The sequence below is a fragment of the Nuphar pumila genome, chromosome 8, assembly GCF_984573655.1.
Source record: "Nuphar pumila chromosome 8, dmNupPumi1.hap1.1, whole genome shotgun sequence".
Lineage (NCBI taxonomy): Eukaryota > Viridiplantae > Streptophyta > Magnoliopsida > Nymphaeales > Nymphaeaceae > Nuphar > Nuphar pumila.
Genome location: NC_143256.1, coordinates 14,035,217 through 14,054,002, shown reverse-complemented (window position 1 = coordinate 14,054,002; position 18,786 = coordinate 14,035,217). Strand labels below are relative to the sequence as shown.

Here is an 18,786-nt window from a genome sequence, read left to right as displayed (position 1 = left end):
TGGATCTGGATCCGATCCGGTACAGAGGTCGGGTCCAGTCACTTCTTTTCAGGTCGTGGGGCCTGTGAGCCCCATCTCACCAAAAAGGAAAAGGACACCCAGAGAGGCTCACCCTGTTGAGGCCCTTCAGTGAAGGTTGGCAGCGGTAGGTATGGGCTTGCCCTAACCCTCCAGTGAAGGGGCTCATCCCCTTTAGCACCTCCAGTGAGCTCCTGCTTGCAGCAGGAGTGCCTCCTTCAAAGCATCAAAAGGGGCTCCACCCCACTGGGCCCCTTCTTGGCAGCGAAGGGAGTTGCTACACCCCTCCGGTGAGTCAGGTGGTTCCGGACAGTAGCAGTGTTCAAGAAAAAAATTGTATGCCTGAATGACAGGATGAGGTGTAACATCACCAGTGATTCTCAGCAAGGAAGTACTTTACAGCGAGGTTGCCACTTTCTGGCGGTCCTAGCAGGCTGGGTGGAGGTGCCTCTGGCATCGTCTCCAACCTACCCTTGATCTAAAGAAGGGCGAAGTGGATGAATGTTGGAGCATGAAGCCCCAACGTTCACAAAAAGTTTGCAGGCCAAAGGGTCAACCCAACGTGATTTCGAATCGTATGATTTGAGATCACACGTAAACTCATGAGATTCGAAATCTCACGGGTTGGAGAGAATCCCACTTGGCTACAAATATTTTTGTTTGGTTACGGGGTCAAATGAGATTCCGAATCTCATTTGAATGAGGATCCAAATCTCATAACCAAACATACCCCAAGTCTTGCATGAAATCATGCATGACCTCAATCAAACCATGCAGATTACTCCATTTCTCATGTTGGACCTAGTCCAAAACCCAGACTGAATACTTTAACTGGCACTACTTTTTATTCAATACTTCCTTTCAAGTACCCAAAGCAAAGAAAATGTACAGTTTACAGTTACACTACCATGGACTATGGGTACCAGCCATGTTCTTGGTAAAGTTGAAGACCATCCAAAGAAGTTTATTACTAGTATCAGATCTGGTAATATGTTTCTCCTTTTCTCTTGCATAAATTCGCTAGCTTCAGTTATTGGTTGAACGTGTATTTCATAAATCAGTTTTCTAAGACCAATGAAATGGCTGGAACAGCAATTAATAATATTATGACAGCTAAATCCCATAGCTTCACACAATTCCTGTGTAAACAGATGAACCTTACCTAAGATGATAGAAGATAATAGTTGCCATAACAAGAACACGGTTACGAAAAGAAATATGCACCAGTGGGAGGTGAGAAATATGTGTTCAAGGGATGTGCTGGTGAGGGAATTATGAAGCATTAAAAAGCATTAGTGGAAGCAAGTAGCAAGTGACATAGAAGTGGTAGAAAAAGCATGTAGGAAGTAGTAGCAAAATGACATGGATGTGGCAGCAGAAGCAAGTATGAAAAAGTGGTGAGCAAAAGGGCATGAAAATAATGGTTCTTCAGTATTTAACTTAAATGTGTTTTCTTCATGTTTTCTATGGAAAATTTTACCCACCAAGTATACAGGTTTTATAGAAGAAACACTTTTAAAGTGGAGTACAACTCTTTTAGCAAGTGAAACAAAGTTCCAACACCAGGGGAAAGTGTTTTGGACAATAGGGAAGCATGATTCCCTATTTTTACAAGTGTATTTCCCTTAAAGCTTTGATATATGTAAGTGAATGTTTTTGAAGTGCCTTTCCTTGGAGACATATTTCTAAGGCCTTAAAGACACTTTAGTAACTATGCAGTAGACCTAGTAAACCTGAGGCAGAAATATCCCCAACTGGACTTGCCGTTAAACAGTAGTACGTCTATTGTTTCCAGTATTTGAACATAGGAGTTAAAATGTGCTTATAGATTCTTCTAGTTGGGTCATGTTCTTGCTTTCCATTCATGCTCCAGTGAATTACACACACACACAGCAGTTTCTTGATAATAAAAGAACTAGTCAAATGCTGAACAAGAATATCATGCAAATTGAAATCCTTTTCAGAGAGGGATCCTCACATCAGAGGTGTTCATACTGCTAAATGGGAAAATTACAGTCCTTGAATGCTCTACGTATTTGAAAAAGGATTCGATAATTAAGTACTTCATCAGAGACAGCAATATGGATTCTTAGTATCTTATTAAAAAATTTAGTAACTGATTTTACTCTTTCAAGTTATCTCTGACTTTCTGTTTTTTTTTCATCGTATACACTATACACACACACATACATATATATATAGGAAAATTCATAGCTGCCTACCAGCAGCCTACCATGAGTGAACAGGGCTTTCGGGTTGTTTTTTGCAAATCTGACCCTGCAGATGCGTTCGGCATGGTTGATTTGCTAGGAAACGATACTTTGATCATGTTTTTTTGGAAAAAAAAACAAGATTTTCAAATCATGAATATTTATGTAAATTTTAGACCATTGATTTTTAAACCTTATAATAGCCTACGTGTGTACCGGGATCGGATGACCCAAGAGTCGATTCTTATAAAATCAAACATGTAGAACCAGTGCCACCAGTATCGTCGATATTTTGAAAAAATCACGATATTATCAGCAAATCTAGGTCAGCCAATATTACAGGTTAAATATCGTGATATTTTCAAAATATCACCATGAGCAAAAATATCGCGATATTATTGCATAGCGATATTTTTTAAAACAAAAACTTATTTAATATATTTTAAGCCCAAATTTATTATTTTTGGTTTTTTTTATTTTAAAAGCATTTCAAAGTTATATTCCCTATAATTTTTCAAAAATAACTATTTTTTTCTTATATTTCTTATTATTTTTCATATTTTTTATATTTTTTAAACTCCCAAGATTTTTCAACTTTTGAAAATATCTCCGAGAAATACCGCCGTTGAGATATTACCTTAAACAATATAGGTAACTATGTGTAGAACACATTTGTACAGTCAGATTTAAGGAAAACATGGAAAAAACCTTTCAAAAGCCTGGTAGGCTGGCGGTAGGATAGAACAATGGTAGGCAGCTACCACCTACTATATATATATATATATAACCCTTGGTTTAAAGAATATTTGAACCATAGTGACAAAAGTTGAAATCAGCAAAATATCAGCAGCCAAAAACTTGTGACAAATTGAATTTTTTTTTAAAATCTCACTTATTTTGGAAAAATTCTCGGCAATAAAAATAAATTAAATTATAAAAATTAATTTTTATAAAGAAATATAAGTAAAAAATAATCTTTTTGATATTTACACGGAGAAACCACCGCCAGGATAAAAGACCTCGGCTTTGCCTGCCTACAGTTGCTGTCCTGGCAGCGTAAAACTTCGTAGGGTAACCCTTGCCCCCAGGGAGTCAAGTAAAAAATATTTAAAAATAACACAGTTTTTTTACAACAAATAGCCGATAAAAACAAATATTTATATGTGAATTTTTATATATATACACCAGGATTTCCCAAGATTCTACTAAATAAACTTTTCCTTCTTAATTATCATGAGATTTTTGCTCGCGAAGATTTTGCCCACACAGCAATCTCTGACATTGCATAAACACACCAAACAAGGGGAAAAAATTTAAAATACACCGGGAGGACAACAAAATTTAATTACAACTGCAGAGCATTTACCTGTAAGGGTCCATCCCAGTTGAAGCAAAGGCTGCCATAGCTCTAGATATAATGTCCTTGATAACTTGATGCAAATGTCGGGATAAATAGCGCCCTTGGGATGAAATTCTAATTACAAACTCCATATCTAACAAAAACTGCATTGAAAAAAAAAAATAGCTAATAAGATAATATTCAAAAATACAATAGGCATGGCGATCAAATTACATACCTGCTTCAGGCCAAGAGGTCCCAATGCCTTTGGGCCATCCAAAATATCCTCCCAGAAACTCTGGTCTTCAGAAAGCCATAAAATAACAGTCTCTGTAAGTCTCATCAGTAAAATAGTAGCAAATCTTTCCCTGCCAACAAACATATCTGCAGCTATACTTGCCATCCTGTTCAGCTTCAGATAAAGTTCCTGAACACACACACAAAGAGAAAATGAAAGAAAAGGATTACTCAGAGGCATATGAACTAAGCATTCTCTTTTAGCAATGCATCTAAAACAGTGTAATCTGGAGTATCTGTTCACTGTGTTTATTGGTAACCTTCTGATTTTCTTTACTTTATGCACAAAATTAGCTTTCCTGACTTGTCCAACCAAACTATACAGACAATGGACAACTGTTAGGGGGCATTTGTTGCAGAGGTGAGAAAGAGAAACACAAATCTCATCTGATTTGTGTTGCACATTATAGCAAAATCATGTAAAACAGTTTTCATAAGGAACTGCATGGTTTCATGTTTGTCTCATGTTGAGTGGAAAAAACAAAAAGTAAGTGGGCCCTACTTGCAAAAAGGAACATATGCATTTATGAAAGCGAAACTGTTGCTCCATGCTAGAGAAAAAAAAGTCAAGAAAATGAGCCCACGTGCAAAAAGTAGCCTTTTGCATTCATTAAAAAAATGCACACCATGGAAAAACGTGGCAGGAAAACTCTTCCCAAGAGGGGAAGGTATGATCTCACTTTCATGTAAAATATACAGTTAAAGAGAAAGTTATTTCTCTTTGACCATTTCCCCACAAAAATGGTGTGTTTGTTTCACCTGGAGAAAGGAGCCATTTTCATATCAAAGTGACTCATTCTCTCCAAAATGGGTAAAACAAACACCCCCATAAAAAACAGTTTAAGCATATAGTTTCCAGCAAAGTTTATGACAGATCCTTGATATCAAAAGGTGGTTAGCCTGGGTGTTCTTCCAACTAAATTCAGAAAAAACAATTGTGAATTTGCTTAAATTTTAAGAGTTACTTTAATAAAATCATCACAAATAAATTTCAATTTAGATAGTATTGTAGACTTCTCATAGATATGCTTAAAGAAGTTAATTGGAAATTGAATTGTTGTTCTAGTGGTAGCAAACAAGACGGTCGATTCCTCAGTGTTTTTATTTGTTTCATCAATCTCAACCAAAAAAATTGTTTCATCAAAACAGATGTGCTGATAGTTTGAAGGTCACTCCATAGCATCCTTTGTGATTGTGATCTAAGCAAGGATTTACGAAGTTGAACAGAAGGTCAAACAGATCACAGGCTGGCATCACTAATGAAGATTCATCTGTGTTATTCCAAAGGACAGATAGAACTAATAAGTTCATATTCTGAAGTTTAATATGTTGTGTTATAGCATAAATCACCTCAAATGGCAAAGGTTTAGCACAAAGTTTCCACAACATCATGTGTAAGCATATCCTCCTTTACATGGTTCTAGAGAAAAACAATTTTGGAAACCCCGTTCAGATTTTGTAATTACCTTTCATGCCTACTTTCTCAGTTATAAGGAACAAATATATCAATGATGATAACTGAGGCAGGCAACACTAGGTTTGGAAACTAATCAAGCAGCTGCTAAATGCACTAGCAGCTTTTGCTTCATACCAAGGGACTGTAAGATTCTTTTGGGGATACAGGAATGGAAAAAGATTATGAGATAAAGATGCTAGAATGAAGCAAGTAAGCAAAACCCCACTGTTAATGGCATCCTTGGGTCCATAGCTAAGTCACAGGGATATGGCATTCTAAAGCCTTACCCACTCCGAAAGGATTCGGATCAGATATGGCATGGATTATTAGAATATGGATTGGATATGGATCATAAGGGCCGGATACAGGGGGGATAGGGTCAAAATCGTATCTGATGCAATTTTTACCATATCCCTTAAACTTGCAAACCAAACATAATAAAAGATTTAAAATTCGAACCCAAAAAGACTTAATGCCATGTGGCAAATTTGCAAAAAAAGAAAAATCCAAAATTCCAAAACAAACCCTAAAGCAGCATGTCATCGAAATAATATCATCCTAATCACGTCACTAGTTCACCGCCATAATACCACATCAATCATCATCATCACCATTGATCATGCATAATCTTATGCATATTAGATATGTTAAAACTTAAAATGTAAAACTGTACATATATATATAATAATATTATTATATTATTATATATATATATATAAATATATTTTTCATTTCTTTCTTTTCTGTAACTTTTTTCTTTTATTTTTATTTTTATTTTTTTTGTCTTTATGTCATCTAGTTCAGTTTGAACTAGAATGACTGTTGCTAGTCAAGTCCTGTCCAGACTTGACTAGCAATAGAGCAGCTCTATTGAGTCCTCCTCTTTCAGTTGTGTATATAAAGGGGTGCAGCCCCTCTTGTATTTCATTCCAATGCTTCTTAAGCAATTGGGCTTTCATATCAATAAAGAATATCTTTTTATTTTTATTTTATTTCCAGTTATACCCTTTTTAAGGGTTATGCTTTAGTGTCATTCATGATACTTTTCCTTTTGAATCTAAGCTCGTGTTTCAAAGATGCCTATTTCATTTCATGGTATCAAAGCCGCAAAAGTACTAGATCTTGAGGAAAAACTGTCTCGGTTTCCATGCCCATTTGCAAAAGTGTTCGCCACTTGAAGAGAAGTGTTTTATCACTTCATTGAAGAAGATTTTACATCTTGCTGTATTGTGTTTTCTTCTTTCTTTTTCATTTCTCTTCTATCCCTATTCCTTCTCTCCTTGTAATCAATGGATGACAATGATAAAGTCACCATCATGCCTATGAAACTAAGTGATACGAACTACGTAACATGAGCTTCAATCATGAAACACCATATACGGGGAAAAGGCTTATGGGGGATTGTGGATAGTTCACATTCGGAACCTAAGTTATCTCTTACTAAAAAGGAGGGAGATAAAGAGGTCTCTCTATCGGAAGAAGAGAAAATCAAGGCTCTTGCCTCATACGAGAAGAAATAGAAAGAATGGAGAATATCTCATGCGAAGATAATGTCATGGCTTATCAATAGCATTGACATTAAAAAATGCTCAAGCCTTGCCAAATTTGATCATGTCGATAAGGCATGGGAATACATCAAGAATATGTATTCTCTTAAAGATATTGCACACGTGTGCAACCTCCAAGAAAAAGTTTGAATGATAACACAAGGAGACAAAACTTTTCTTGAATATTACAATAGGTTGTCCGAACTTTGGGAAGAACTTTTCCTTTTAGAACCAAAGTGGCATTATACCGAAGATATCGAGCTTCGTCAAAAACAACTCGATGCTGAACATTTTTACCAATTTATCATTGGATTAAGGCCGAAATTTGAAACCACTAAATCGGCCCTCCTTCACCGAGGAAAAATTCCTTCTATTGTTGAAACTATTGAAGAGTTAACAATGGAAGAAAATCGTCTCCGGAATGGTTCTTCAAAAATTCAAGATGATTCTATTTTAGCCATGTCTAGACCAGGGAATCATGTTCGATCATATAGGCCTCCTCACTTTAACCGACAAAATGGTGACTATGATAAGAAGAAAGTTATTTGTCATCACTGTCATGTCTCAAACTTAAGGAGCTGAGAGAAAAAAGAGTTGCAATTGCTGGATCGGAGCTTAAAGATCAGAATGCACCAGTTTCTCTAGCCCAACTAATGGAGATTCTTCAACCTCTCATCAAATGTGCCTCTTCCTCATCTGAAGCTTCAACCGGCGCAGCAGCCTCATCTTTTTCTGATCCAGGTAAAATTTATTGGCTCCTTGACTCGGGTGCATCTTTTCATATGACCCCAAATAATCAAAGTCTATCCAAAAGTGTTAAAAATAAAACAAGTGTGTCAAAGGTCTTTCCTGCTGACGGGACTTCTCTTGAAATAGAAGAAATAGGAAATTTTGAAAAAAATTATAAAACAAAGAAATTTTCTATTCCAGAAATTAGATTTAAATCTTTTATCTGTATCTCAAATTTTTTATTATGGGTGTAATATTTCATTTTCTTCTCATGGTTGTTAGGTACAAGATCGTCAGTCAGGCAAGCTAATTAGGGAAAGCCATAGAGAAGGACTCTATTACATGAACTTTTTGGAAATGTCGAAGAAAGCTTTTTGTTATAATATTTAGAAAACAGAGTTGGAACTGTGGCATAAGAGACTTGGTCACCCACATATAGCCAAAATCCAATATTTTCCAAATCTAGGAAAATTTTGTAACTCTGAATCATTTGATTGTAAATATTGTATTATCGGCAAAATGAAAAGATTACCATTTCAGAACAGAACATTTTTTTCTTCAAGACCACTTGAATTAATACACTCGGATGTTTGGGGTCCTGCACCAGTAATTTCTAAAGGAGGATTTGTTTACTATGTTATTTTTGTCGATGATTTCTCCCGACATACGTGGATTTACTTTCTCAAACATAAGTCTGAAGTATTTTCATACTTTCAAACTTTTCATAATATGGTTAAAAACAAGTTTCAAAATGATATTGTTATTTTTCGCACAGATTCAGGGGGAGAGTTTTTATCCACAGATTTTCAAAATTATCTTAAATTGCATGGCATCACACATCAAAGATCTTGTCCTTATACACATCAACAAAATGGACTGGCGGAACGAAAACATCGTTATATTATAGAAACCACTAGGACTTTATTAATCAAATCAAGTCCCGAAAGACTTTTGGGCAAAAGTTGCCTTAACTGTCACCTATCTCATTAATAGGATGTCATCTTCTTCATTACAAAATATCACTCTCATTGAATAACTTATGAACATTTCTCCAGACTACTCTAGACTAAAAATATTTGGGTGCAAATGTTTCATATTTACTGACAAAAATGATAAACTTTCCCCTCGTGCGATTCTCTGTGCCTTTTTAGGATATGCTGAAAATCAGAAAGGTTATAGATGTTTTGACTCCAAAAATAATAGACTATATGTGTCTCGAAATGTTTCCTTTCTTGAAAAGGAGAGCTTCTTTGATTTTAGAAAATTAAAAGACGTCACTGAGTACTCCTTTTTGCTAGATCTAACATCAACATTTGATAAATATGACCTTGACTGTAACTTTGATGATGATCAAAGAATTATTGATCTTAATCATAATGTTGAAAATGAAGAAGTTCATAGGAATACTAGTATTCAATATTCCAGGCGACAAGAGTCTAATTCTCCATGTGCACTTGAAAAATATTCTAACATTCCAACTAGACAATCATCCCGAGTCTCGAGGCCTCTAGGAAAGTTTGTATCATACGAGTCATTCTCACCCACGTATAGGGCAGTTATTGCATTAATTCACTCATATGAAGAACCATCCACATATTTTCAAGCAAAAAATGATATCAAATGGATAGAACATGAAAGTTGAATTAGATGCACTTGAAAAGGCTTCTACATGGACTATTCAAGATCTTCCTCCAGGGAAGAAAACTATAGGATGTCGATGGGTTTATAAAATTAAAACCAAGAGTGATGGTACTCTTGAAAGATATAAATCTCGATTAGTAGCCAAAGGGTATGCCCAAGAATATGGGATTGATTATGAAGAAACCTTTGCTCCGGAGGCTCGTATGACAATTGTTTGAACCTTAATTGCCTTAGCTTCTATCAAAAAATAGTTTATTTTTCAAATGGATGCCAAAAATGCCTTTTTAAATGGAAAGCTAGTTGAAGAAGTCTACATGGAACCCCCTCCTGGTCTAAGTATTCCTAAGAGTAAAGTCCTCCGCTTAGAAAAAACTCTTTATGGACTTAAACAAGCACTGAAAGCTTGGTATGATAGGTTTAGGCGTGTTATGATTGATATTGGTTTTCAATTCTGTTTAACTGACACTGCTTTGTTTATTAAGAATTCTGATGCAAGGATCATTGTGCTTCTTCTCTACGTGGATGATATGATCATCACCGGAAGCGATAAACAGGGAGTGGAAACGATCAAAACACTTCTTAAATCTCATTTTGAAATGACTGATTTAGGCTTGTTGAGATATTTTTTAGGCATTGAAGTTGTTTATTCTCCTAGAGGATATTTATTATCTCAGACTAAATTTGCTTTTGATATTGTTTTCAGGTCTGGCATTACTGATGATAAGAAAGTCGACACTCCAGAAGTTGTTTTGCGAGGAGCTACGAGGGCTATGTGACTTATTGGCAAACTTTTCTTTGGACAGTGTGGCTCTTCTTTCAGCTTTATTTATATTTTATTTGCTTACGTCTCAGACTCTATGCGCTTTAATAAATAAAGTTTGGTTTGGTTTGGAAGATGGGTATAAGATCCCTTGTGGTTGTGGATGTTTTGTAACTGTAAAGGCCCCGGGTTTCTGGGAATGTTTTTGCACTTTAAAAAAAAATTACCACTTTTTCACGAGTATGAGTTGGGGTCGTTACACTAAGAAGGCACAGGGATTTGCTTGGCGAGAAAGTTTGTCATTCTTATTGGTTAAAACAAAACACTTGCATCCAAAGACCCTTAGTCTAGAATAATCAGGAGATAAGTTAACAAGTTTTTCAATTAGAGGAATTCGTATATAGAATTCTTTGGATTTTGACACCCATATTTTTGTGTTTTTTACATTTTTTGAGGCACAGTGAAAGGATTTGCTTTGCGATGAGCTACGAGGGCTATGTGACTTCTTGCCAAACTTTTCTTTGGACAGCGTGCTCTTCTTTCTGCTTTATTTATATTTTATTTACTTACGTCACTCTATGAGCTTTAATAAATAAAGTTTGGTTTGGTTTGGAAGATGGGTATAAGATCCCTTGTGGTTGTGGTTGTGGATGTGTTGTAACTGTAAAGGCCCGGGGTTTCTGGGAATGTTTTTGCACTTTAAAAAAAAATTTACCACTTTTTCACGGGTATGAGTTGGGGTCGTTACACTAAGAAGGCACAGGGATTTGCTTGGCGAGAAAGTTTGTCATTCTTATTGGTTAAAACAAAACACTTGCACCCAAAGACCCTTAGTCTAGAATAATCAGGAGATAAGTTAACAAGTTTTTCAATTAGAGGGATTCGTATACATAATTCTTTGGATTTTGACACCCCTATTTTTGTATTTTTTACATTTTTTGAGGCACAGTGAAAGGATTTGCTTTGCGATGAGCTACGAGGGCTATGTGACTTCTTGGCAAACTTTTCTTTGGACAGTGTGTTCTTCTTTCTGCTTTATTTATATTTTATTTACTTACGTCACTCTATGAGCTTTAATAAATAAAGTTTGGTTTGGTTTGAAAGATGGGTATAAGATCCCTTGTGGTTGTGGATGTGTTGTAACTGTAAAGGCCCCGGGTTTCTGGGAATGTTTTTGCACTTTTAAAAAAAATTGTCACTTTTTCATGGGTATGAGTTGGGGTCGTTACACTAAGAAGGCACAAGGAATTGTTTGGCGAGAAAGTTTGTCAGTCTTATTGGTTAAAACAAAACACTTGCATCCAAAGACCCTTAGTCTAGAATAATCAGGAGATAAGTTAGCAAGTTTTTCAATTGGACTTATATTTTTCAAAAAAGAAGATGGTATTCGATTAATAAGATAGGTAGCAGTTAGGGCAGCTTCTACCAAAAAACCTTTTGGAACTTGATTTGATATTAATAAAGTCCTAGTGGTTTCCATGATGTGTCGATGTTTACATTCAGCCAGACCATTTGGTTGTGGTGTGTGTGGACAAGATCTTTTATGTGTGATGCCATGTAAGTTGAGATAGTGTTTGAATTTTTTGAACATAAATTCTCCCCCTAAATCAGTGCAAAAAATAAAAATATCATTTTGCAATTTATTTTTAATCATTCTATGAAATGTTTGAAAGTGTGAAAAAATGTCAGATTTATGCTTAGAAGTAAATCCAAGTATGCCTAGAAAAGTCATCCACAAAAATTACATAATATGCATATCCACATTTTGAAATAACTGGTACAGGACCCCAAACATCTGAATGTATTAATTTAAGTGGTCTAGAAAAAACAAAAGTTCTATTATGAAACGATAATCTTTTCATTTTGCCAAGGATACAATCTTTACAAGTAAAGCTTTCAGAATTACAAAATTTTCCTAAACTTGAAAAATATTGGATTTTAGACATATTAGGATAACCAAGTCTTTTGTACCACAAATCCAACTCTAGTTTCTGAACGATAATCTTTTCATTTTGCCAAGGATACAATCTTTACAAGTAAAGCTTTCAGAATTACGAAATTTTCCTAAACTTGAAAAATATTGGATTTTAGACATATTAGGATAACCAAGTCTTTTGTGCCACAAATCCAACTCTAGTTTCTGAACATTATAACAGAAAGCATTCTTAGGCAATTCCAAAAAATTCATGTAATAGAGTCCTCATTCTCTATGGCCTTCCCCAATCCCTGACTGGCAATTATGGACCCAAGAACCATAAGAAGAGGAGATATTACACACATAATCAGATATGTGAGAAACAAACAAAAGGTTTAAATTTAGTTTAGAAATATATCTAACTTCTGGGATAAAAAATTTCTTTGTTTTATGAAGTTTTTCAAAATTTCTTATTCCTTATATTTAAGAGATGTACCATAAACCGTGAAAACTTTTGACACACTTAAGTTATTTTTAAGACATTTGAATAAGCTATTAACATTTTGGGTTATATGAAAAGAAGCATCAGAGTCAAGAAAACAAGGAAAGTTATCGAGATCGTAGAATGATAAAACAGCTGCTCCAGTCGAGGCCTCAGTTGAGGAGGATGCTCCTTTGAGAAAAAGTTAAAGAATCTCCATTAATTGGACCATAGATACCAGTGCATCTTGATCTTTTGATTTCGGTGCGACAGATGCAACTTTCTTTTCTTCTCTCCTCTTCTTTTTAGCTTAGGACATTGAGGCCTATAGTGCCCCGGATCATGACAATGGTGGAAAATGACTTTTCTTTTGTTAAAATCACCATTTTGTCTACCAAAATGAGGTGGCCTATAAGTACACACATAGCTACCCGGTTTAGACACAGCTAAAACGGAATCATCTTCAAGTTTTGGAGTATTCTTCCCAAGTCTTTTTTTCTTCATAATCAGTTCCTTTATATTATCAATGATACAGGAAACCTTTCCTCGATGTAAAAGAGTTGATTTGGTCGACTCATTATCCGGTCTTAAACCGTTTATAAATTAATAAAAATGTTTCATATTGAGTTGCTTTTGGCGAATCTCGATATCTTCGGAACAATGTCATTTTGGCTCAAGAAGAGTCAATTTCTCCGAAGATTTGGATAACTCATTGTAATATTCCCTAATAGTTTTATCCTTTTGAGTCATTGTTCGGACTTTGTCGTGCAAATTGCACACATGTGCAATATCTTTAAGGGAATACATATTTCTAAGATATTCTCAAGCTTTATCGGCATGCTCAAATTTAGCAAGGCTAGAGCATTTCTTAATGACAATGCTAATAATTAGTCATGACATAATTTTGGTGAGACCTATCCTTCACTCTTTCCATTTTTTCTCATAGGTTGTCAACGCCTTATTCTTCTCTCATGTGAGAGGTACTTCTTTGTCATTCTCAATTTTTGTGAGAATTAGTTTCGGTTCCGAATCGGAACCATCCACTTTACCCCACAACCCTTTTCCCCAAATGTGGTGCTTTATGATTAAAGCCTACATCACATAGTTGGTATCATTTAATTTTATGGGTATGATGGTGATCTTATCATTGTTATCCATCTTTTATAAGGGTGAGAAAAAGAGATAATAGATTAGAGAAGAAAAAAGAGATAAAGAGAAAGATAAGAGGAGAAGAATGAGTACAAACACAAAATTTCATATCCAAGCTTCCTCCAAATGCTTTCCTTCTTTAAAAAAAGTCTCTTGAGTCACGAACAAGAGGATAAAACACCCTTTGCAAATGAGGCACGAAAAACAAGACAAAAATTCTTCAAGATCTAAGGTCTTTAAGGCTTTTATACCATGTAATGAAATGGTGGTCTTCCACAAAAGCACGAGAAACTCTCAAAGAGTATCTATTGGAAATACCTCAAACACAACCCATGAAAGGTTATAAATGGAAGAACACAATAAAAATAATAAATCTTTATTTCTAACAAGATATGCTTAAAAAGTAATGAATACAATGGAAGGGGAACACCCCTATTTATACAAGTGGGAGAGTGGTAAAGGAGAGCTCTTTTAGAGCTCTCCTTAAGAGTCGTTGGACCTAGTCCAACGGCTCTAAATATAGTCGTTGGACTAGGTCCAAGGACTATATCCTTAGTCAAGTCCTAGTTGGAACTTGACTAGGATGTGGTATCTAGTTCTAAACGAACTAGATAAAAATAAAAATACAAAAAGGAAAAGAAAAGAAAAATAAATATAAATATATAATAATAATATAATATAATATTATTATTATATATATATTAGATATGTTACATTTTACATTTTAACAACTCAAACTTACGGTGAGATCACCAAAATTTTGCTAAGAGAAATTGTGGTAAAGGGAGGGATTTAGTGAAAAAATATGTGATTTGATACTCTTATGGTACAAAAGGCAAATCAATAGTCCCTTTCAAGTGTTCTTCCTTAACATAAAGGCAGTCAATCTCGATGTGCTTGGTCCGTTCATGAAACGTACGATTGCTAGCAATGTATATGGCATTCTTGTTATTACAACACAACTTTGAAGGTTCTGAAACATCAACTCCCATATCTCTAAGTAGAGACCGCAACCACATGACCTCAGTTGATGTCGTAATCATCTCTATATTCAACTTTCGTGGAAGATAACGATATCTTCTGTTGTTTTTTACATTGTCACGATATAAGATAATCACCTAGGAACACATAGAGACCAGTAGTTGAGTATCAGTTATTTGGATTTTCACCCCAATCAGAATCAATATAAGCAATAAGATTTAAAGATGAGGATGAAGATAATAAAATCCCTTTGGATAAAAATTCTTTATATATCTGATTATTTGCAACACGACATTCATGTGCACAAAGGTTGGTGCATGCTGAAATTAATTTGCAATATGCATTGCGTGTGCAATGTATGATCAAGTAATGGACAAATAAGTTAATGATCTAATAAGTTGTTGATAAGGTGTTGGATCATCCAATCGAATCTCATCTTCAGCTCTCATCTTGGCATTAACGACTTCTGGTGTAAGCATGTTTATCATCTATGATTTTCGAGCGAGCAACAATATCAGTTGCAAACCTCATTTGAGACAAAATGTATCCTCTTGGTGAATAAGCTACTTCAATACCTAAGAAATATCTCAAAAAAATGAGATCAGTCATAGCAAAAGTCTCTTTAAGTATAAATTTGATTTCTTCAACCGCTTTCTTATCACTCTCAATGATGATCATATCATCGACATATAGTAGTATAACAAAAGTAAAACATATGGGACTTACAAAAAAAGCAGTGTCAGTATAACATGAACTACAACCAAAATCCAACATAGTTCTATTAAACCTATCATACCATGCCTTGGGGCTTGTTTAAGCCCATACAAGGTTTTGCGAAGACGAAGAACTATACCCTTCTCAATGTTCAAACCGAGAGAAAGATCCATGTAAACTTCTTCATTCAAATTTCTATTTAGAAAGACATTTTTAACATCTAATTGGTATATAGGTAAATTCTCAATAGACATTATTGCAATGAGAGTCCTAACATTAGTCATAGAGGCAACTAGAGCAAAGGTTTTTTTCGTAATCTATACAATATTCTTAGGAATATCATTTTATAACTAGCCTAGCTTTGTATTTTTCTAATGATCCATCACTTTCGATATTTACTTTAAATACCGACCTACATCGTATAGCCTTCTTTTCCTTTGGTAGTGGTTGAATTTTTCAAGTATTAGCTTTATGTCTAGTTCTAAGTTCATAGCTTCAACTCATTCTTTTATGGTCTTCCTATAATTTGAATGTTCATTACATGAATGTATAACTATAAGACAAGATCTAAAATTGGGTGAAAAATACTCATAGGAGACTAACCCATTTGAGGGTCTAGAGATCCGTTCAGATCTATTAACACTAGGTTCTTTTATCTCAAGGAATTAGTTATATTTATCAAAAGCACATGGATGATCCCCACTATCACATCGAGAGTAACATTGAAGTTCTCAAGTAGGTTCTTTATCAACATTTGATTCATGAATAGGTTCTAGATTATCATCAATATCATTAGAAGCATTATCACCAACATTCTCACTAGTATCATAATCCACAACCTTAGCATTATATTTAGGTAATAAATCAAACAAGAAAGCATACCCAAGATCTTCCTTGGATTTTTGAACATCAAATCTTTTTTCTCTTTTAAGAAATGTAACATTCCTAGAAACATAGAGCTTATCATTTTTCAAATTGTAGCATTTATAGCCTTTTTGGTTATCAACATATCCAACAAATACACTTTATGGCATTAAGAGAGTTTGTCATGTTTTTCAATAAGTACAAAACACTTGCATCTGAACACCCTTAATCTTTTCAAATCCAAACTAATTTTAAAAAGTTATTAATTTGGTGAAGGCATTTTATTTATTAAATATATCATGGTAAGACTAGCTTCAGCCCAAAAAAAAATTGGAAATCCCTTTGAAATAAGCAAAGTTCTAGTAGTTTCAACAATACGACAGATGTTTTCTTTCGGCAATTCCATTTTGTTGAGGTGTTCTAGCACAAGATTTTTGATGTATAATCCCATGAGTCTTCAAATAAGTATGAAATTCATTTGAAAGACATTTTCCCCCTAAATCAGAGCGAAAGGTTTTGAATTGATTTTTAACTAAATTATGAAAATCTTTAAAACATGCAAAAGCATTGGATTTGAATCTAAGTAAATCCAAGTATATCCTATGTAGTCAAAGGCGTCTAGTCTGGCTAGTCGAAGGAAAAACTAGGAATCGGTCGGATTCCTAGTTTTCCCCCTTCATGGGTACTAATTTTCTTGCCTAAGCACTGACTGGGCGCCTAGTCGGTCCTTGCCTAGGTGGGAAAATTGGTACCTTGCAACTTGTTATGTGCATTTTTTGTTTTTTTTTAATTAATTTGTTATGTGTTTGTATATGTAGATGTGACATTGAATTATTATGTGTGTTTGTTTATATGTACATGTGTCTTAATTTTTTGTCAGGTTTTGTAATATAACAGATTTATTATGCGGCTATGCTTCACGATAGTGGAATTTTGTACTTTGTGCATTTGTTCATTAATTTTATGTTGGATACATCTTTGTTCTTAGTCTTAATAATATTTGGACAAGTTTTGTAAATATAACATGTTTACTACGCTTGATGGTAGCAATACCTTATGCTTTGTACATTTGTCGTTGATTAATTTTATGTTGGATACATCTTTGTTGTTAGTTTTAGTACTTTATTTTAAGAGTTTATATTATTTTAAAATTATTTGGCATTTGTTGATAGTTGTTTGCTTTGCTTATTCAATTATTTTTAATATTTGGGCAGGTTTTGTAATGTTCGACATGTGTTTTTTGGTTTATTGCTTATTGTTGATAGTTTTTATGTTGCATACATGTTTGTTACTAATTTTAGCAATTCATTTGCATATTTTTTATATTTTTTTATTTCTTAATCAAGGTACCGACTAATCCGCCTAGTCCCGCCTAGGATTCTTAGGGGTCCACCGCCTAGCACTTTTGATTACATAGAGTATATGTACTATAATCATCTATAAAAGTAACATAATACAAGAATCCTCTTTTTGCCTCCTTTTGACGTAACAAAAATCCGTCACCACACATCCGAATGCACCAATTCAAAAGGTTCATTTGACACAAAAGTTCTAGATCCAAAAGGAAGCATCTTCATTTTTTCAAGTATACAATCATTGCAAACAAAATATTTTGCCTTATAATATTTTTGCAAAAAAGGAAAAAGTGACAATTTGGAGATACTTGGGTAACCTAATCTTTTATGCCAAAGAACTAAGTCTATTTATTGGGCATAGTTACAAAAAGATTCTTTTGGGAGATCAAGAAAGTCCATATAGTAGAGAATCTAGAGATCTCCTTCTATGGTCTTGCCCAATCAGCTTCCCTATCTGCACCCAACAAGCCTTATATGAGAAGACCTCACACCCATAATCCGACATTTGAGAAACCGAGAAAAGATTTAAGTTTAGTTTTGGAATGAGTAACATTTGACACCAAAAAAATTGAATTCTTTAAAAAAATCTTTAAATTTCTTATACTTTTGACATTTAAAGAGGTTTCATCGACGGTAGAAACACATGAGAAATATGAATTTGTACAATCATAAAGTAGACTCATTTGGTGTCATGGAAAACGAGGCTTCTGAATCCAAGATCCAAGAGGGGAAGAAGATTGACACAGTGACATTGAAAGTAGATAGAGTGGCCTTTGGATGTTGAAGAGCCTCCACCAATTAAGTGATTGACAAGTCCTTAACATCGCTTCCTCTTTTGCTTGTTTCCTCTTTTTTGGAAGTGTTTTCACTCATCGAGATCACCTTTTGTTTGAGTTTAGAGCATTCTGGTTTCATGTGCCTCGATTCATTGCAATGGTGGTAAATAATCTTCCTTCCACCTCCATTATACCTTTTCTCGAAATGAAGAGGGCTACATGACCTCACATTATTGTCAGGTCTTGACAGAGCAAGAACTTCTTCACTTGCCTTGTTCATGTCGAGTCTTTTTTCCTCATGGCATACTTCGACAAGTGTCTCACTAATAAGAGGCGAGGTGGTTTTATGGAGAAGAGAGGATCTCACTTGCTCAAACTCAGGCCTAAGCACAAACAAGAAAAGATTCTCCTTCTCAATTAGTTTTTGCCTTATTTTTATTGTCCAACCTTCCCATTTAGGTTTGAGAATAGATAATTTGTCCCATAATGGGGACAAGAGACTATAGTAGTGTAATAACCGCATTTTTTGGGGAATTAATTAGAAATTTTTTTGT

General features: G+C 34.7%; 2 protein-coding genes across 2 annotated transcripts in view; one reads left to right on the top strand and one right to left on the bottom strand.

Moving 5' to 3' along the window:
- Nucleotides 1-18,786, bottom strand: part of LOC149829650 (exocyst complex component EXO84B-like) — an 80,536-nt gene that overhangs the window by 23,087 nt on the left and 38,663 nt on the right. Inside the window, exons 5-6 of the mRNA XM_090016058.1 lie at nt 3,806-3,994; nt 3,595-3,731 (exon numbers count right to left, since the gene is read on the bottom strand). Coding sequence (XP_089872184.1) covers nt 3,595-3,731; nt 3,806-3,994 — 326 coding nt within the window. The remainder of the gene's footprint in view (nt 1-3,594; nt 3,732-3,805; nt 3,995-18,786) is intronic.
- LOC149829651 (actin-interacting protein 1-2-like) overlaps nt 1-18,786 on the top strand; it is a 100,760-nt gene that overhangs the window by 70,193 nt on the left and 11,781 nt on the right. The window lies entirely within an intron of this gene.